The 22,473-nt window shown below is 42.9% G+C and overlaps 1 protein-coding gene across 1 annotated transcript; it reads left to right on the plus strand.

The window, feature by feature from the left end:
• The first annotated feature begins 1,200 nt into the window (after positions 1 to 1,200).
• LOC126426572 (ankyrin repeat and protein kinase domain-containing protein 1-like) lies at positions 1,201 to 19,941 on the plus strand. Its single transcript, XM_050088470.1, has 3 exons — positions 1,201 to 1,766; positions 2,755 to 2,883; positions 19,426 to 19,941. The coding sequence occupies exons 1-3, from the start codon at positions 1,201 to 1,203 to the stop codon at positions 19,904 to 19,906; spliced, it is 1,176 nt and encodes a 391-aa protein (XP_049944427.1). The 3' UTR covers positions 19,907 to 19,941.
• Positions 19,942 to 22,473: the final 2,532 nt, after the last annotated feature.

The following is a 22,473-nucleotide window of genomic DNA, read 5'->3' on the forward strand; positions in this document are numbered from 1 at the left end:
GTTCTGGCTTGCCAAATGAGTTCTTGACAGTTGCTTCTCTTTTGAGCATAGTTTCCTTTCTTCTTTCTCATTTTCATTCTCCTATGTTTTCCAAGTGCAAAATCGCGTTGCGATTTTAGACTTTCTGTCAACGTCATGTTTAGATATATCTATTTCCCATGGCCTACTTTATTTGCTGCATTTTTGTATTTTTCCCTCTTGTCAAATTTAATATATTACGTTTCATCTAACGATTTATACTGTACCTTTTTCCCGTTCACATACTCTGCTGCATTCACCACTTCTTCTCTCAAAGATATCCATTCGTATTCTAATGGATTCCTTCCTCTGTTTCAGTCAGTCGTTGATTTACGGTAACTTTAAGATTATCGAAAAACTGTGGGTCTTAACTTATTCAAGTTCCATCTCCTTAATTTGCTACCGTTTACTGTCTCTCTAGTTGTAACCTGCAGCTCGTAACCGATAAATTAGTGTAGGTATGCGTCTGCATCGGGAAATGTCTTATAACTTAAAATCTGGCTTCGAAAACTCTGTTCCAAATATATATTATTCTTTCATGATTCTTAAGCAAGGTGCTGGTCATGATTACATTAAGCTCTGTGGGAAATTCTATCAGGCTTCCACTTTCATCCATTCGCCCTAGCCTTTGTGTTCTTACTGTTTTCGTGTACCTGCCACCGTGTCACATTTAAAATTTTTGTCTCACTTAACTATCTGAATAATCTCTTTTATCGTACGTTGTTTCAATGAGTTATGAGATAGTGAACAATCATGAACGGTAGTCACGAAATCTGTTTATGGTGAAATGAGAAAACATGAATAATGAAATATGTGAAAGAGTACATTGTACAGAAAATGAAAAATTGGTATGTCTTCACCCAACTTCGTCTTTCCTTCATGTAAGTGTAAGATATAGTTAATCAAACACACTGGGCGTTTCGGTGGGTCCCGCCCCATAACTCAGTGGCTGTCCGTCATTGGCTACCGCTGGCGTCTGCCGCTTCCAGATGGGAACGCCAATTCCGCGAGCCACCGCATCAAAGCGGGAAACGCTTGCCGCTGCCTTTGCCACACGCCGCGCTGTAGTGGAAACCGGCATTTACTGTCACTGCATAAGCCTCGTAGCCTCGTACAAGCACTGGGGGTGTTCCAGAAGGGCAGAGGGCTGCTCATTGGCGCTGTGTTTCAGATTCATCCACAATGGCTGCAATTAAAGAGGTTCGAGAGACCACCTGCGTGGGCCTCGGCGCCCTTCTGGACGCGGGCGAAGGCGCTGTGGTGACGCTGCTGGCGGGGGAGACGCGGCTGGCGGCGCACCGGGCCGTCCTGGCCGCCCGCAGCCCCGTGTTCCAGGCCATGTTCCAGCACGACACGCTGGAGGCCAGCAGCGGTCAGGTCAGCATCGGAGACGTGGAGGGCCCGGTGCTGAGGGAACTGCTGGGCTACCTGTACACCCTGCAGGCCCCCCAGCTGCCCGGCATGGCCCCCCAGCTCCTCGCCGCTGCTGACAAATACGGAGTCTCGGCGTTGAAGTCTATCTGCGAGCAACAGGTGGCCGCTCAGCTGACAGTTGAGAACGCGGCAGCCGCGGCTGTGCTGGCAGTGAGACACTCCTGCCCAGACCTTACTACGGCCGTCGTCGCCTTCGTAAAGGCCCGCAACATCCAGGTGATGGCCACAGAGGGATGGGCTGACGCGATGCGGAACTGTGTTGAAGACGTGATCGTAGTGACCAAGCTGCTCGCTGATGCACCACCGGGTCCCAGGTTAGCACGACACGAGCTACTCGTCTGAGTTTCCCAATTCTATGTGGCGTGTACTTTCAAGGCTACAATATTTGTTGCTGACTACCCGTGGGTAAATCTCTCCTGTAAAACACTCCGTCACCGATTGGTGATGCTTTCACTGACTTCATCCAATTCTGATATTGAACTGTGTTTATTAGCTGATACCATAGATAAAAAAATCGCGTAAGAACCAAGTATTACGTAATATCAAAAACCGTTTTGACCTTTAAGTTATCCATCCTTATTCAGTCATTACTTCTATTTTATTGTTACTTTGGTTTTGGCCTCAAGCTTCTGCACAAATGATATAAAGACATGCCGGGAAAAATGGGCTATATAAAAACTTAGAGATACACTGTGTGATCTTAAGTATCCGGACACCTGCAAAAACATACCTTTTTTATATTAGGTACATTGTGCTGCCACCTACTGCCAGGTACTCCATACCAGCGACCTCAGTAGTCGTTAGACATCGTGAGAGAGCATGCTAAGTTTGAAATCTGCTCTCCTCCAAGTTATTTTTTTTGTTTTGTTTTCTGTGGCTCTTATAGTCCTGTTCCTGGCTCATCAACTACATACGGTTGCATAGCCTCTAATGATCGCAGTGGTACATTTAAAGGTGTGAGAAAGTCTGATGCATGACCTTGTAATTTCTGTGCGATTATTGATGTAGTATGTAGTAAAACTGTCAGTCCACCAATTTGGCTGGCTCTTTATTTACACTTAGCTTGTGCATCATTTTGAACAGTTTGTTGGCAAGTTATGCGTATGCAGAATGCAGGAGAAAGAGTGTAGAAGCAAACTGGTTCACTGTTAAGTCATTCGTGTTCACTGACAACCTGCTATTGTTTTCAGTATGTATCCAGTTTTCTTTTAGAGACACTCCCTCAGCTGTGCCGTCTGTAGTAAGCAACCTGAGGGTTCCCGTGCGAGTACGTTCACCCACACAGTGCCCCTCTCTGCACAGTGCGCCGGCCACCCCCGGCACCCGCCGCCAGCCCCACAGCGACCGCGGCCGGACTCCTGCCGCAGCTGCTCCACCCACAGCTGCCCGCCACACCCCTCCACCTGATGAGGCCGCAGTCTCTCGCTTGCGGTGAGTTACGTCACTACACATGAACAACTTTCACACTCGTAATACCATCTATCAGGACGTTTACCAACTGTTGTATTGAAAATATCGTTTGAATTTCTTGATAAAACAGAGAGTACGGTTTTCAGGAAAAATTATTTCGTCTCTACAATTTCTTATTCCGACATGGGGATTCAGCCAGTGTCGATAAGGCATATCCACATCCTTCTTTCGATTCACATCAGAACCACTCACTTGCAGTTACACTACTGGCCATTAAAATTGCTATACTACGAAGATGACGTCCTACAGGTGCGAAATTTAACCGACAGGAAGAAGATGCTGTGATATGCAAATGATTAGCTTTTCAGAGCATTCACACAAGGTTGGCCCTGGTGGCGACACCTACAACGTGCTGACACGAGGAAAGTTTCCAACCGATTTCTCATACACAAACAGCAGTTGACCGGCGTTGCCTGCTGAAACGTTGTTGTGATGCCTCGTGTAAGGAGGAGAAATCCGTACCATCACGTTTCCGACTTTGATAACGGTCTGATTGTAGCCTATCGCGATTGCGGTATATCGTATCGCGACATTGCTGCTCGCGATGGTCGTGATCCAGTGACTGTTAGCGGAATATGAAATCAGTGCGTTCAGGAGGGTAATACGGAACGCCGTGCTGGATCCCAACGGCCTCGTATCACTAGCAGTCGAGATGACAGGCATCTTATCCGCACGGCTGCAACGGATCGTGCAGCCACATCTCGATCCCTGAGTCAACAGATGGGGACGTTTGCAAGACAACAACCATCTGCACGAACAGTCCGACGACGTTTGCAGCAGGATGGACTATCAGCTCAGAGACCGTGGCTGCATTTACCCTTGACACTGCATCACAGACAGCGCCTGCGATGGTGTACTCGACGACGAACCTGGGTGCACGGCAAAACGTCATTTTTTCACATGAATCCAAGTTCTGTTTAAAGCATCATGATGGTCGCACCCATGTTTGGCAACATCGCGATGAACGCACATTGGAAGCGTGTATTCGTCATCACCATACTGGTGTATCACCCGGCGTGATGGTATGGGGTGCCATTGGCTACACGTCTCGGTCACCTCTTGTTCGCATTGATGGCACTCTGAGCAGTGGACATTACATTTCAGATGTGTTACGACCCGTGGCTCTCCCCTCCATTCGATTCCTGCGAAACCCTATATTTCAGCAGGATAATGCACGACCGAATGTTGCAGGTCCTGTACAGGCCTTTCTGGATACAGTAAATGTTCGACTGCTGCCCTGGCCAGCATATTCTCCAGATCTCTCACCAATTGAAAACGTCTGGTCAATGGTGGCCGAACAACTGGCTCGTCACAATACGCCAGTCACTACTCTTGATGAACTGTGGTATTGTGTTGAAGCTGCATGGGCAGCTGTACCTGTACACACCATCCGAGTTCCGTTTGACTCAATTCCCAGGCATATAAAGGCCTTTATTACGGCCGCAGGTGGTTGTTCCGGGTACTGATTTCTCAGGATCTATGCACCCAAAATGCGTGAAAATGTAATCACATGTCAGTTCCAGTATAATATATTTGTCCAATGAATACCCGTTTATCATCTGGAGTTCTTCTTGGTGTAGCAATTTTAATGGCCAGTAGTGTATTTGGGAAATGTACCAGACAAACTATATCCTTTTCCAAATATTATTTGTGTTTTGGTATGTTTTATATAATACCTGCTTTCAGCGAAATTTACGTATCTTGCGAATTGTATCTAAAGAAACTGGGTGTGGAAGCAGGATGTAAGTGCACTGCCCTCTGCGAAAACATACACTATGTTATCAAAAGTATCCGGACACCTAGCTGAAAATGACTTACAAGTTCGTGGTGCCCTCCATCGATAATGCTGTAATTTAGTATGGTGTAGGCCAACCCTTAGCCTTGATGACAGCTTCCACGCTCGCAGGCATACATTCAATCAGGTGCTGGAAGGTTTCTTGGGGAATGACAGCCCATTCTTGACGGAGTGCTGCACTGAGGAGAGGTATCGATGTCGATCGGTGAGGCCTGGCACGAAATCGGCGTTCCAAAACACCCCAAAGGTCTTCTATAGGGTTCAGGTCAGGACTCCGTGCAGGTCAGTCCATTACAGAGATGTTATTCTCGTGTAACAACTCCGCCAACGGCCGTGCATTACGGACAGGTGCTCAATCGTGTTGAAACATGTAATCGCCATCCCCGAATTGCTCTTCAACTGTGGGAAGCAAGAAGGTGCTTAAAACATCAGTGTAGGCCTGTGCTGTGATAGTGTCGCGCAAAACAACATGGGGTTGAAGCCCCTTCCATGAAAAACATGACCACAACGTAACACCACCGCCTCCGAATTTCACTGTTGGTACTACACATGCTGGCAGATGACGTTCACCGGACATTCGCCATATCCACACCCTGCCATCGTATCGCGACATTGTATACCGTGATTCGTCACTTCACACAACGTTTTTAGACTTGTCCAGTGTTTACGCTCCATACACCAAGCGAGGCGTCGTTTTGCATTTACAGGCGTGATGTGTGGCTTATGAGCAGCTGCTCGACCATGAAATCCAAGTTTTCTCACCTCCTGCCTGACTGTCATAGTACTTGCAGTGGATCCTGATGCAGTTTGGAATTCATGTGTCATCATTTGGATAGATGTGTGCCTATTACAGATTACGACCCTCTTCAACTCGATGGCCTCTCTCAGTAAACATATGAGGTCGGCCTGTACGTTTTTGTGCTGTAGGTGTCGCTTCATTATTTCTACTTCACTATCACATCGTAAACAGTGGATCTAGGGATGTTTAGGAGTGTGGTTCAAAAATGGTTCAAATGGCTCTGAGCACTGTTTGACTCAACTTCTGATGTCATCAGTCCGCTAGAACTTCTAACTACTTAAACCTAACTAACCTAAGGACATCACACACATCCATGCCCGAGGCAGTATTCGAACCTGCGGCTGTAGCGGTCTCGCGGTTCCAGACTGTAGCGCCTAGAACCGCACGGGCTGAGGAGTGTGGAAATCTTGAGTACAGACTTATGACCAAGTGACCTCCAATCACGTGACCATGTTCAAAGTCCGTGAGTTCCGTGGAGCGCCCCATTCTGCTCTCTCACGATGTCTAATGACTACTGAGGTCGCTGATATGGAGTAACTGGGAGTAGGCGGCAGCACAATGCGTCTAATATGAAAAACGTATGTTTTTGGGGGTGTCCAGATACTTCTGATCACATAGTGTAGGTGTTATGCGAACGAATAAAGAAAGAAGTGGTGAAGCAAAAATTGGAAATACAAGTAACAGGGGCGACAACTAAAACAAAATAATATCAAGGGTAGGATTGAGTATGTGTCATTTTTGAATATGTGGTTCAATAGAATTTGAATTTACTTTTGCGACACTTGTAAGACGTCGCGATCTCCTGACCTTCATTGCTTACATGTTCCGCCCTAACAATCATGTTTCGCACATCAAGACGCTTCATTCGAACCCAAACTCGATAAGATAAAGTCAATGTTGTATGAATTCATGTAAACGATACGCAATTGACAAGTGAGCACACCGTGGTTGAAATACTCAAGGCTGGCATCCACACATACATTCCAGACACGACAGTCACAAAAGCTTTTAGTGTGGGAGAGAGGCCGCACAATGGGACGCCAGGCCCTTCAGAGGACGACCCAGCATATGCCGGCTGGTGACCGCCCGTAGTGGACAGTGTGGGCCCGAGTGGAAAGGGGGGAACAACCCCGTGTTCGGCTTAAAAGCAAATTCCGCTACATTGTGTGGGAGTGGCCAGCCTACGCATTCTTTACACATAGCACGCAGTTTCAGAGATTTTCACAGGGAGACAGCAAATCCCAAACGCCAAAGCTACAAGCTTCCAGAGTGGTCGCCTTAAACGAAACGTCATTCTCTCGTTTTAGAAGAGCAATGCTGATTTGCAGACGATATTTCTGACGCCTTGAGCTGAAGGAATAATGGAAGAGACCGAAAGATATACCCCTTCACGTCGGGCGTGGAGAGTCACCATTCCGTTGTCGCTCTTGGAGTGAGAACACGTAACGAGAGCGTACGCGCTCGTACATGTACTCAAAGAGCGAGGAACAAGTCTCTCCTCAGTACTTCACTGGGAGAGTACTCTAAACATTCTGCGTGGTGTCTGTTTGTTCTATATCGTGTCTCCCTACCACTTTCGCGCAACGACGCTCTGAGCGTGTTTTTTAGGGAATTGACTAGTTTGAACCTGGGACCTGTTGCTGGTAAGCAGACGCCAGACCACACATGACATGTAGAGTTCAGAAGAGCTCAGTGAGACTAGCGATGATATAACCAAATAATTAATGATTTCAACGTCGGCTCCACTGCACTCCCTGTAAAAGAATCTTAATACTAACTAAATTTAGTGGAAGGGGTTCAAGGCTTTCCTATTTTTAGTTAGCTGGTAAAATAACGTCGATAAAGCAGTTAAGTTTACCATTGGAAATTTTATTCTACTCACAAAACGTTGTTTATAAATTGCACTATTGATAAAAGGAAATGTTTTAATACAGGATGGTAAAAACCAACTGCGTTCAACAAAAATGTGAACGAATATTCCCTGAGTGGGCTTCCAAGTTCTACAATGGATCGAATGATGACCTATGCCATATCACATCTATAATCTAGGTTTAAATTAAGTTTCACAAGAGAGAAAACTATCAAAATGATCTACAGTGACCCTCAATTATCTTTAATTACTTATCTAACTTGTCGTAAATTACTGTGGCTGATGTGGCTTCTCAGTAACTACACTCCTGGAAATGGAAAAAAGAACACATTGACACCGGTGTGTCAGACCCACCATACTAGCTCCGGACACTGCGAGAGGGCTGTACAAGCAATGATCACACGCACGGCACAGCAGACACACCAGGAACCGCGGTGTTGGCCGTCGAATGGCGCTAGCTGCGCAGCATTTGTGCACCGCCGCCGTCAGTGTCAGCCAGTTTGCCGTGCCATACGGAGCTCCATCACAGTCTTTAACACTGGTAGCATGCCGCGACAGCGTGGACGTGAACCGTATGTGCAGTTGACGGACTTTGAGCGAGGGCGTATAGTGGGCATGCGGGAGGCCGGGTGGACATACCGCCGAATTGCTCAACACGTGGGGCGTGAGGTCTCCACAGTACATCGATGTTGTCGCCAGTGGTCGGCGGAAGGTGCACGTGCCCGTCGACCTGGGACCGGACCGCAGCGACGCACGGATGCACGCCAAGACCGTAGGATCCTACGCAGTGCCGTAGGGGACCGCACCGCCACTTCCCAGCAAATTAGGGACACTGTTGCTCCTGGGGCATCGGCGAGGACCATTCGCAACCGTCTCCATGAAGCTGGGCTACGGTCCCGCACACCGTTAGGCCGTCTTCCGCTCACGCCCCAACATCGTGCAGCCCGGCTCCAGTGGTGTCGCGACAGGCGTGAATGGAGGGACGAATGGAGACGTGTCGTCTTCAGCGATGAGAGTCGCTTCTGCCTTGGTGCCAATGATGGTCGTATGCGTGTTTGGCGCCGTGCAGGTGAGCGCCACAATCAGGACTGCATACGACCTAGGCACACAGGGCCAACACCCGGCATCATGGTGTGGGGAGCGATCTCGTACACTGGCCGTACACCACTGGTGATCGTCGAGGGGACACTAAATAGTGCACGGTACATCCAAACTGTCATCGAACCCATCGTTCTACCATTCCTAGACCGGCAAGGGAACTTGCTGTTCCAACAGGACAATGCACGTCCGCATGTATCCTGTGCCACCCAACGTGCTCTAGAAGGTGTAAGTCAACTACCCTGGCCAGCAAGATCTCCGGATCTGTCCCCCATTGAGCATGTTCGGGACTGGATGAAGCGTCGTCTCACGCGGTCTGCACGTCCAGCACGAACACTGGTCCAACTGAGGCGCCAGGTGGAAATGGCATGGCAAGCCGTTCCACAGGACTACATCCAGCATATCTACGATCGTCTCCATGGGAGAATAGCAGCCTGCATTGCTGCGAAAGGTGGATATACACTGTACTAGTGCCGACATTGTGCATGCTCTGTTGCCTGTGTCTATGTGCCTGTGGTTCTGTCAGTGTGATGTATCTGACCCCAGGAATGTGTCAATAAAGTTTCCCCTTCCTGGGACAATGAATTCACGGTGTTCTTATTTCAATTTCCAGGAGTGTATAACCTTAGAATATAACCTTAAATTCGACGGCCAACACCGCGGTTCCTGGTGTGTCCACTGTGCCGTGCGTGTGATCATTGCTTGTACAGCCCTCTCGCAGTGTCCAGAGCAAGTATGGTGGGTCTGACACACCGGTGTCAATGTGTTCTTTTTTCCATTTCCAGGAGTGTATTTGCTCACGCGTTACTCATATTACTTTGGTTAATTTAATGTCACGATTTATTCGGAGCTATGTGACATACTACTGGATTTGCTTATCATGTCAGGGTTTTCATGGAATGTGTTGGGTTTGCCTGACACCTGTCGAGAGCGAATCAAAGGGCGACTCTATATTGAGTCCTTTCGATTAAACGTTGTTCACTGTGTTGGCCGACACACTTATTGTGCGGTGTGAACGGACAGAGTCGTAGTTAAATGCCTTTGAGCGAATTTTTGAGTGGCATCGCGGTGGACTGGTTATCTGACCGATGTACCACGCCAATAGTTAGACTAGGGGCGAATAGGAGTCCTTGACTTCATCAAGGCGTAGTGAGAGTCTGATTGGCGAAGGTCAGTACAGTGATAATTAGACATATTTACTGGACGTCCGAGTACATGGTTAGCGGTGTATTTACTTATCTGAAAGTGGTACAATACATTGTCCCTCAAGATAGGTATACTTCTGTTATCTACTGATGTTGCATGTAGCTTCTAAATTACAGTGCATCTACAGGTCATGAACGTGCACATTTGACGATTGCAGGTAATGAAACCATGAAATCATTGTATCAATATATAGCAAGGAATGTGTTTTCTTAAGTCCATTCAAACGTTTCACAACCCATTACCAACATTAAAATATTTTTTTTTGCTCCCATGTTTCTACTGAATAGTTAACAGACCCCTTCATTACGCAATTTTTGCATTCTGCTCTAATAAATTTTAAAATGCATGTTGAACAGTTTCACTGTCATTAGTTCTAGAACTGTTGTTGTGGTCTTCAGTCCTGGGACTGGTTTGACGCAGCTCTCCATGCTACTCAACCCTGTGCAAGCTTCTTCATCTCCCAGTTCCTACTGCAGCCTACATCCTCCTGAATCTGCTTAGTGTATTCATCTCTTGGTGTTCCTCTACGATTTTTACCCTCCACGCTGCCCTCCAATACTAAATTGGTGATCCCTTGATGCCTCAGAACATGTCCTACCAACCGATCCCTTCTTCTAGTCAAGTTGTGCCACAAACTGCTCTTCTCCCCAATTCTATTCAATACCTCCTCATTAGTTATGTGATCTACCCATCTAATCTTCAGCATTCTTCTGTAGCACCACATTTCGAAAGATTCTATTCTCTTCTTGTCTAAACTATTTATCGTCCACGTTTCACTTCCATACATGGCTACACTCCATACAAATACTTTCAAAAACGACTTCCTGACATTTAAATCTATACTCGGTGTTAAGAAATTTCTCTTCTTCAGAAACGCTTTCCTTGCCATTGCCAGTCTACATTTTATATCGTCTCTACTTCGATCATCGTCAGTTATTTTGCTTCCCAAATAGCAAAACTCCTTTACTACTTTAAGTGTCTCATTCCTTAATCTAATTCTCTCAGTATCACCCGACATAATTCGACTACATTCCATAATCCTCGTTTTGCTTTTGTTGATGTTCATCTTATATCCTCCTTTCAAGACACTGTCCATTCCGTTCAACTGCTCTTCCAAGTCCGTTGCTGTCTCTGACAATTACAATGTCATCAGCGAACCCCAAAATTTTTATTTCTGCTCCATGGATTTTAATTCCTACTTCGAATTCTTCTTTTGTTTCCTTTATTGCTTGCTCAATATACAGATTGAATAACATCGGGGAGAGGCTACAACCCTGTCTCACTCCCTTCCCAACCACTGCTTCCCTTTCATGTCCCTCGACTCTTATAACTGCCATCTGGTTTCTGTACAAATTGTAAATAGCCTTTCGCTCTCTGTATTTTACCCCTGCCACCTTCAGAATTTGAAGGAGAGTTCTAGAACTGTGTAAGTATTTATTATCCAGGTAAAAATTGTACCGTGTTTCACATCATAGTGAAGAGCATTGACAATGAAGTCATTTAGCAAATTTATTAATTCACTATCAGATAGCAATACTTCTTTCATAAAGACAACTCTCTATGTTTTCTACCGTTGGTCCTTTATTTCCAAAAAGTAAAGTGACCTTTAGGATGGAATTACGCAAGAGCTGCTCCATGCTGAACGAAAAACATTACTCAAGACACCTGCGAAGAACTATAATCTGTAAGGTGTCGCTTGCAACTGTCGAGGCATACACTGGTGCAAACATCTGCACTCAACCACACCCACAACAGGACACGAACGATTTCCTGCTAATCTCGAGCAAGAGCTTTAACTGTTGCGCCACCGCTGTACGTCTTCACACATAATTCCAGCATTTATTGCGACTGATGTTTTCACACATGATTTCCGAACTAGGTTCTCATATGCCTCTTTTTTTAGTGAGATAAGCCACAGTCCTCAACCAGTGTTGCCGTTTTCAGAAGTCCAGTGAGAAACTCTGATGCTAATATTTAGAAATCAAAGGTGAATATGAGTGACAATGAAAGGCAGAGTCGGTAATGGTTGAGGTAACTGCTATTGGTAGGCATGAGATCCAGGTTCAATCTCAGTGTGGCAAAAAAATTTTCAACGGTTGTCCGCTTGGTAGCTAGATGGTAACGTGTTCGCCTACCATGCAAGAGGGCCTGGGTTCGATTCCCGGCCGGCTTGGAGATTTTCTCCGCTCGCGGACTCGGTGTTGTGTTGTTCTCATCATCATTCCATACTCATCACCGGCGTGCAAGTCGTCCAATGTGGCATCGAATGAAGTAAGACTTGCACTTGGCGGCCGAACTTCCCCGATTGGGGCCTCCCGGCCAACGATGCCATACGAACACTTCCGTTTTTCAACAATTGTAGTGTAGTTACAACAAATATTGCCTATGTTCGTCTGTGAAAATGGACTCGATAAGCAATCTCAGCTATTTGTAAACGGGATCTACCCTGCATAACACTGGGTGCGTTTTGTATGAGTGCCGGTTTGACCTCCTCATATTACTGCCTTTTCCCATGTGGTTTACAGTAATTCGCAGCAGCATGCAGCAGCACCAGCTAAAGCTTATTCTTACTAAGAATGAATTTAATATAAAGGAGCTTGCTTGGGTCCTGTTAACTATTAAATAACTTGTGAGAAGGGATTTCATAAATTACGTCTACTTAAAACTTCAGAAATCATCATGATCAATAACAGACAATGACAATTACCTAAGTATCAATAATGGCTGAGTGCCAGATGAAAAAATTATTTCAGTTTCAAAGTTATATTACATTTAAGGCCCTGGGAGTAGACAACATTCCAGTAGAACTACTGATGGCCTTGGGAGAGCCAGTCCTGACAAAACTCTACCATCTGGTGAGCAAGATGTACGAGACAGGCGAAATACTCTCAGACTTAAAGAAGAATATAATAATTCCAATCCCAAAGAAAGCAGGTGTTGACAGATGTGAAAATTATCGAACAATCAGTTTAATAAGTCACAGCTGCAAAATACTAACGCGAATTCTTTACAGACAAATGGAAAAACTGGTAGAAGCCGACATCGGGGAAGATCAGTTTGGATTCCGCAGAAATGTTGGAACACGTGAAGCAATACTGACCCTACGACTCATCTTAGAAGCTAGATTAAGAAAGGGCAAACCTACGTTTCTAGCATTTGTAGACTTAGAGAAAGCTTTTGACAATGTTGACTGGAATACTCTCTTTCAAATTCTGAAGGTGGCAGGGGTAAAATACAGGGAGCGAAAGGCTATTTACAATTTGTACAGAAACCAGATGGCAGTTATAGGAGTCGAGGGGCATGAAAGGGAAGCAGTAGATGGGAAAGGAGTGAGACAGGGTTGAAGCCTCTACCTGATGTTATTCAATCTGTATATTGAGCAAGCAGTAAAGGAAACAAAAGAAGAATTCGGAGTAGGTATTAAAATTCATGGAGAAGAAATAAAAACTTTGAGGTTCGCCGATGACATTGTAATTCTGTCAGAGACAGCAAAGGACGTGGAAGAGCAGTTGAACGGAATGGACAGTGTCTTAAAAGGAGGATATAAGATGAACATCAACAAAAGCAAAACGAGAATAATGGAATGTAGTCGAATTAAGTCTGGTGATGCTGAGGGAATTGGATTAGGAAATGAGACACTTAAAGTAGTAAAGGAGTTTTGCTATTTAGGGAGTAAAATAACTGATGATGGTCGAAGTAGAGAGGATATAAAATGTAGACTGGCAATGGCAAGGAAATCGTTTCTGAAGAAGAGAAAGTTATTAACATCGAGTATAGATTTAAATGTCAGGAAGTCGTTTCTGAAAGTATTTGTATGGAGTGTAGCCATGTATGGAAGTGAAACATGGACGATAACTAGTTTGGACAAGAAGAGAATAGAAGCTTTCGAAATGTGGTGCTACAGAAGAATGCTGAAGATAAGGTGGGTAGATCACGTAACTAATGAGAAGGTATTGAATAGGATTCGGGAGAAGAGAAGTTTGTGGCACAACTTGACCAGAAGAAGGGATCGGTTGGTAGGACATGTTTTGAGGCATCAAGGGATCACAAATTTAGCATTGGAGAGCAGCGTGGAGGGTAAAAATCGTAGAGGGAGACCAAGAGATGAATACACTAAGCAGATTCAGAACGATGTAGGTTGCAGTAGGTACTGGGAGATGAAGAAGCTTGCACAGGATAGAGTAGCATGGAGAGCTGCATCAAACCAGTCTCAGGACTGAAGACCACAACAACAACATGCAATTCCAAGTATTGATACTTTATTTTAGCAGTATAGCAGTACCCCAAAAACACCACGCCAAAGTTCATGTTTTGAAATTGCATGATAGTAACCATGGCCTACAGAGAAGATGTTCAGACAGCTGTGATTCTATAGGGAAGAATGAAGTGCAGTTTGGTAGAACTTACCTTGGCACTTCATTCATTGTAGCCTTCGATGTGTAACTTCCTGCAAACTACTACTTCACAGTCAGTGTGTCTGTTTTAGTAATGCATCGTAGCAAGAGCTTGTCGTTTTAAGGTGGAAAACATTACATGCTGATGGGAAAACTAGATGATAATTAAAGTGCTGGTTCAAGATAATGCAAAGTATAAACGAGAACATGTAGACTACATGTGTTTTGGTGTCACTAACCCAAAGCAGTTTAGCACTGATTACCATTACAACAGCAATGGTGACAAAAACAAATATCGATGTCTCTATGTGAGTCACTTGGGTTGCTCCATACCTGGCCAACTCTTAAGTTATGGACTTGGCGTACACTTGTATGACCACTTGTATGACTTGGGTGTATTAAAACAAAGTATTACCATTGTTAGCATTCCATGTGAAACTGCAGGTATTTGTGAACCAATGCACACTCCATAGGCAGATAATGGCGGTCTAGCTCCATTAGCATGACTCTTAGGAAAGCACTAAAAGGATCGGAAACCATTTCAGTTTGTTGGCTGCTCGTATAATCATTAAAAGTTGGTTATGAGATGAGATGTTTTTTCGATGGAGTGTTGGATGAAGACTTTGATGAGATGAGTCTGCTATACTGACTTACAGAATGTTCTATGAATTAGAAGGAAAAAGTCTAGATTTCTAATTTGTCACTATATTCAAAACTACTCAGTGTCACTTCTAATACAGTTTTCTCCATTTCGTATGTGTTGAAAATTATACATGACTGTGCTTAAACTGACACACAATATTTTTTTAGCGCAACGCAATCTGACTTTCAAAAATCCCAGACTGCACACAGCACAGCCAGTGATTTTCAAACAGAGTGCTACGTGGCGTTACCAATATAAAAACCTAAACAGCCTACTTACATAGCCCCCATGCTCCCCACAAACAATTTTACAAATTGTTTTGGGCAGTGGCCAATGCTCACCCAACATGCAAACGGGTAATGGGCCACAACAGAGCAAACTCACAGCAGAGTCAGTCGAAGTTCTGAAGAATATTGGTAGGTAGGTCATCACAGAGCAGACCACTGTAGTCCTGTTAGAGATTACGGTATTGGTGGGCCACCAGAGGTGCAGACCCACTGCATTCCTTGTAGAAATAATGGTCCTGGTGGGTCATGAAAGGTGTAGACCCACTGTAGTCTTTGTAGAGATGGCCAGCAGCATCTGTTGCAACTGTGCAGGTTCACAATCACCATCGAAGAGTCTTGCAGACAATGTAGCAAGTCCATAAACCACCACTTGTGCACTCACAAAGTTTTTGGAATTGTCCTTAGAACTGGCAATGCTGTTAATCAGTCCCTTGCTGAATTATCAACACATGTGTGAACACTATCAATCCCTACTTCTCACATATTGTCCATGTACTATGACCAACAGAAACGTGTGCAGTGAAATGTAACTTACAAGTTACTTAATTTGATGACCTGGTGTCAATTACAATTTTATAACATAAGAATACAATAACAAAGGTACAAAATACATCATTAAAGAACATAACAACACAGATAACATTTGTAATAGTACAGGCTTTATAAAAGAATAGAAATAGACATATACATCAGTGTTATAGGAATTGTGACATAAGTAAATAAATAAAATAATGAGAATAGTTTTTGGAACATTGATTTCACACATGAGAATTGAAGCAGAACAGAATTAATAATGTGTAAACATCTTTACAAAGAAAATGACATATTATTAATGCAAATTATATTTGAGGATAACAGTATTCCTCATCATAGTGAATGTAGCTTAGTACTAGAAAAATTCTACAACATAAATCTTATTAGCTAAACACATAAAGACAGGAAAAACACAGATACACAAGAGTACACAAACACATAGCAGAATAACACAGGAGGAAAGGACAGGGATTGTTTTCAGTGTAACATTTGGTACTGCAGTCCAACCCAAAACTTCATTCCATAGATCTTTCGTCTTATTTCAACATTTGATTCCACCAAAAAAATCCTCTCAAAGCATGCTTTCTGTATTTATATGTTCACATATTTCTTACCTCATTATTTATTTTCCATTATCTTACCTCATCATTTATTTCCAAGAAAATCCTACCTAAACCTGTTGTCCCTAAACCCTACTTTTCTTATTCATATCCTCTTTCAAAATACTTTTTTGGCCAAACCATTTTCTTATAGCTTCTCAATGTATTTCTTCCAATTCATCACAACTCGTTCTCTTATATAGCCTACCCCATCTTAAGCTAACTTACATCTACTGAGCTCAGATGCATAAACTAAGGGACGAGGCAATCCAGCAGCACAAAACAGTTAACACAAACAGCAATGACAAAAAATGCAAATTGGCAAAGCAAGCAGCAAAAAATATAAATTAGCAAAGCAACTGCAATATTACAACTAATATAAGGCAATATGCAGCAAACAAGAAAAATAAATCAGTAGTAAAACTGGCTGAACAGAGTAATATAAAGTGAAATTTAGTAGCACTATGCCTGGCAAACAGCAGCAGCAAATGCAATAATTAATATCTAAACATGACAAAGCTCAAGCAGAAAGAATATTACAGTAAAGATGACCATGTCTAATACCTATGTCACATCTTAACATTAGAGTGATGCATCACCTTGACTTACTCTAGCAGACAAGTTACCAACCTGTTAAAAAATTATTTTTGCAATTCCTGTGAAGGGAAATGTCTATTTGTGCTGTCTTTTCTACGAAAGTACATCTTAAAATTATTCTTTACTAGGTCTGTAGACAGAAAATAGTGATTATTAGTACATCTATTAAATTTTATTTTAACCAATGCTGCGGCAGCTAGAAACTTGATATTAAACAAAATGAGCAAATATATACATAAAGCAACATATGAAACTTGTTCACTAGGCAAATGGCGTCTCCAAAAGCAATAAAATTCTCTCAGCTATAAAGGCAATAGATGCAAAATGTTTCTCATCATTTCATTAGGCATTTTAGTAAATATCATAAATTAAGAGCTCCACAGCATAATCATATGTTTTCAAGTTTGAGCGTGTCCTATTTGCGATGCTTTCTAAAAAGAAATGTCAATAGTGAGGATAATGGCCTCTTTTTTTTTCTCCACCTGTGCCTCTGAAAGGCACACACTAATGGCTTTTCTCCAGGCGACTGTCATGCAGCTGGATGCCCACGACGCATTACGTGAAGGTGGTCACTTAACTTTCTTACCGAAATATTTACGACACCAGTGTGCACTACAGTGACAGTCTCATATAAAAATTTCACAGGTCGAGAATTTGCATTGCAAATGTGTAGAAACAAAATCCTATGAATATAACAATGTGCAAAAAATTTTCGCCTGCATTGTGATACATTCACGCATTTACACACATTTCATAACTCTTAAAGTACGATTCTCAGCTTATTGATCATAAAAATATCTCAACAGCATAACACACATTGTCATCATAATAATATCATAAAAACTCAGTCAAATCTCAAAAATGTCGTAGCTTTCTGCAATAACTTCAAAACCTAAAACAATTCTCTACTCATTTCAGTACTGTCATCTACCTCAATCGTACTTTAAAAATCGTGATCCTATACCAAATATATCATTCAAAGCTCTCATAGTATCACAATAGTTCCAAACAAATATGAACAGTTCACACAGTGCAGACAAAATACAATTTCATAAGTGTGAAGTTATCCAACTGTGTAATTGTGTAAACATGTGTCACTGATGTAGTAAAAAAATATGTTTATCTCTCTCAGTTAAATGATCAGATAGCTGTGTAATTATGTGTTAGAGAAATATGGTACCGATGCATAAAGTTGTATAAGCAAATACCATATTAGCTATGGCTTCTTGTACTTGCCAAACACATGGTACGCAAAGTAAGCGTGTACCCCCCTGAGGATTATGAAACGTCCCCTTAGAAAAATTATACATGACTGTGCTTAAACTGACACACAATATTTTTTTAGCGCAACGCAATCTGACTTTGAAAAATCCCTACAAAAGAATGGCCCTGACTGACATTAACCTATACCTTTCACAAATCACTTACCTCACAAAAATCTTCGTTACTCGAACTACTGCAATACAGCGAGCGCCACTACTGCCAGCTAAATAAAAGATTCAAACTACTCAAGGCACTAACTACTGATAGGCATAGTTAGCAAATGAAAGATTTTGATAGAGAACAAACAATGTATTTACCTTAATAGTGTTCAAAAGTCATTATATATATATATATATATATCAGTCCATGATATCCAATATTACAAATTTACTGTCTCTGAAGGACACACATCCAGATCGTCCGCTCTCAAGATTCCGCCGTCTTTCTCCCCACATCCATCACTGCTGGCGGCCCACCTCCAACTGCGCAACACTACGCGCTGTTAACAGCCAACTGCCCAACACTACAATAGCGAATATTACAACAATGCCACCCAGCCACAGACTGCACACAGCACAGCCAGTGATTTTCATACAGAGCGCTATGTGGCGTTGCCAATATAAAAACCTAAACAGCCTACTTACAAAACTTTTGCCCGTAATTCCACTATGTCCTTCCTTCGGTTTTTTTTTTTTTTTTTTTTTTTTTGGGTCATCAGTCTATCAGTCTTTTGGCCCATTTGATGCGGCCCGCCAGGAATTCCTCTCCTCTGCCAACCTCTTCATCTCCCCCTTCACTTCAATACAGCTTTAGAAAGAGCTGTGAGGAAACTCAAAAACTCAAACTGGTACTTACTGGGATCCTCCAAGAAAGCAAAATTAACGTGTTAGCATACACAGATGACATAGTGCTCATTGGAAACAATGAATTAGAGATTAGGCAATTATTTGTGGAGCTTGCAACAGAAGCATCAAGACTTGGCCTGGAAGAAAACGACGAGAAAACGAAATATATGATAGTTCAAAGATGTAGTGATCATTGCGATAACCAAACACATCTAACATTGTGAATTACTTCGAAGGAAACGGTCTATTGACACACTGTCAACGTGGGTTTAGAAAACATCGTTCTTGTGAAACACAACTAGCTCTTTATTCACATGAAGTGCTGAGTGCTAGTGACAAGGGATTTCAGATCGATTCCGTATTTCTGGATTTCCAGAACGCTTTTGAAACTGTACCACAGAAGCGGCTTGTAGTGAAATTGCGTGCTTATGGAATATCGTCTCAGTTATGTGGCTGGATCTGTGATTTCCTGTCAGAGAGGTCACAGTTCGTGGTGTTACCAGTATAAAAACCTAAACAGCCTACTTACAGTGCGATTACAGTAAAGTGGAAGAATCTCGATGTTTTGTGCAGGACACTTTCTAGAACGGAGAGAGGTAGCAGGTTGATCCAGGCAGCTAAGCAGGGAGCAGTGGGGGAGATGCAGGCACTGCTCGCAGCAGGGGCAGACGTGGGGGCTAGGGGCTCGGAGGGGACGACTGCTCTGCACTGGGCAGCAGTGGAGGGACGCGTCGAGGCGGTGAGATGTCTGCTGGAGGGTGGAGCAGAAGTGGACGCCAGGAGCAACGTGCACAACACGCCTCTGCATTCAGCTGCAAGGTTTGGCCATGCAGCTGTGGTTCGGCTGCTGGTCGCGGCCTCAGCTGACCCCAACGCCAGCAATGTGGATGGGTGGACGCCGCTACACAGGGCCGCTGCCTATGGGCACACAGAGGTTGTGGCTGTGCTGCTGGAGGCAGGAGCTGATAGGGGAGCGAGAGATGACAGTGGAGCCACCCCACGTCATATCGCCAGGCAGAAAAACAATCAGCAGCTGGTAGAGTTGCTGACGTGAAGCTTTCTGTACTATGAACATCTGGAATAAAACAATTATAGCTTCACTAAACGGCTTTTCGTTATTTTTATAATAAAGAATACAAAAAAGCAATCCTACCAACATTCATTTATACCCATTATTACATACATAATAGATGATGTAACTACACCAGTCACACCACAACGAGATTATCACTGAACAATATAAGTAATGTTTCTTTTAAGGAAAGGGTCTGAGCTTAATTTATCCAGATAATTTTGCAAAAAAGCAATCAACTACTGAAAAACATTCCATTTATTACCAATAAACACCAGTTCTCTGTCTTGACCTTAAATTTCTCCCAGCACATAAAATGTTCAAGCAACTTTTTTGAATGCAGCTGGGCAAGATGCTGAATAGCCTCTGATGATTCGCTAAGTGAACACCCAATTTTCAAGGTAAAAACGCAAAATATCAATGATTGTTAAACTTATTTGGATCCCTGTAAGTTATTCGGCCCATTCCTTTACATTATTTGATTATTAAAATGTGTTTGCTATGGCATGTACAGTGCTATGCTAATCTAGTGTAAACTGAACCAAATCCAGATTACTCCCGTATAAGCTTTGTGTTTAGAATGCATCTCAGACAGAATTTACCATGCGTATGGTTCAATAGTTTGTGAATGTACAATGTGACATTGGTAATAGTAATCACTCCACATCATAGGCCTACAATCTGGAGTCGTATTATCAGTTTACATTTAATTAAAGAGAATCGAAGAGCCATCTCAGATTATCCCATTCTCGCACATCTGAATGCTCCAGTTCCATACTAACTTCTCTGAGGTAAAATCTGCCTTCACTGCCACATTAGAGGGCCCTACAGCAAATTTTCCAGCTTTCCATATTTCCCAAAGTCTTCAGTGTACATCCTACTATGCATTGGGAACTTCACAGTTTATGTAATTACTCTGCAGATACAATGAATATACAATTTGCTACAATAAATACAATAATAAGCAGTTCAATGGTCAACAAGCAGAATTAATGTACAATTTGCTAAAATAAATACAATAGTAAGCAGTTCAATGGTCAATAAGGGGACTGTCGCTGACAGGAAAGTAGTAACTACAGACTATCTTACGACCCATAATGCAACAGCAATTTTCATAATCCTACTCAAAACTTAATAAATTTAGTTGCAGAATCTTGGTATAGTCAAACAGACTACAACACAATATGTACCAAACATTCATTTCATTTACTGTAAAACAGTTGAAAAAGTGACCAGAAGCAAATATAATGTCAGATATGAAAACTAGCAGATGAAAAAACAAAACATACATCCTCATAACGTTGTCATATATACTTTTAGTCATTAAAAGGAAACTTTCTTGAGAATTAAAGTTGCAGTTGAGGCAGGAGATATGACATTAACTGTGGCTGCCGTAAGAACACAGCACATATTTCACAGCACTGCACTCGATATGTGACAGACATTGGGTACAATCATCAGGTCAGCCAGTGATAAAAATCATAAAAGTACAAGAAATAAATTTCTTTACTTTGTCCCATAAATCAAATAACTAATTTTAACTGACAATATTAATTTTTCAGATGGAAAAGTGTTACTTTAATTAACTGAAGTGCAGGTATCAGAGGAGAGAGCAGATAAATGGGTAGAGTACACTGAGGGCCTCTATGAGAGGAAGGACTTTTCTGATGACGTGATAGAAAAAGAAAGGGAAGAGATAGGAGAGCCACTGTTAGAATCAGAATTTATATCACTTTTGGGACACCTAAAATCAAATAAAGCAGAAGGGATAGATTACATTCCCTTGGACTTTCTGAAATCATTAGAAGTAGTGGCAAAAAAACGATTATTATAGTACAATGTATGAGACTGGCGGTATATCATCAAACTTCCGAAAAAAAATTCATCCACTGGACACCATGTCCAGCCATCCTGATTCAGCTTTTCCATGATTTCCGTAAATTGCTCCAGGCATATGCGACGATGGTTCCTTTGAAAGGACATGGCTGATTTCCTTTCCCATCCTTGAAACAATCCTAGCTTGTGCCCCATCTCTAATGATCATGTCGATGGGGCATTAAGCCTAACCCAGTGTCGGTTAGACCGTCAGTGAGAGCGCACCGCTAGTTCCTGTTATTAATAAGGCGAGTTCACCATTCGCTTGTTACACACTTTTACGAGTTTCAAACAGGAGCGACTTATTTTCAGTTATCTGTGTAGTAACTAGTTTATTTTTGTAATTTCTTGCATGTTCGAGTGTTTACTAGGCCCAACCTTTTATTTCAATAACAGTGTAGTGTACAGCACCGCCGTTGCTATCGACCATTGTATCGACCCTCGTATCGCACAAGCTTTTCTTTGTTTGGTTAGAAAAGCTCAGTATCGGTGAGACCGTCTGTGAGAGAGCGCTTCGATCTCCCGCTGCTAATAAGGCGAGTGCACCGTTTGCTGCATATTTCTACAAGCTTAAAACACAAGCGACTGCAGTAATGAATAGGAACTGTGATTGTTGTGTACAGATGCGAGCTGAGCTGGCGACCCTTCACTCACAGCTCCAGGCTGCATTGGCT

Source organism: Schistocerca serialis, chromosome 11, assembly GCF_023864345.2.
Source record: "Schistocerca serialis cubense isolate TAMUIC-IGC-003099 chromosome 11, iqSchSeri2.2, whole genome shotgun sequence".
NCBI lineage: Eukaryota > Metazoa > Arthropoda > Insecta > Orthoptera > Acrididae > Schistocerca > Schistocerca serialis.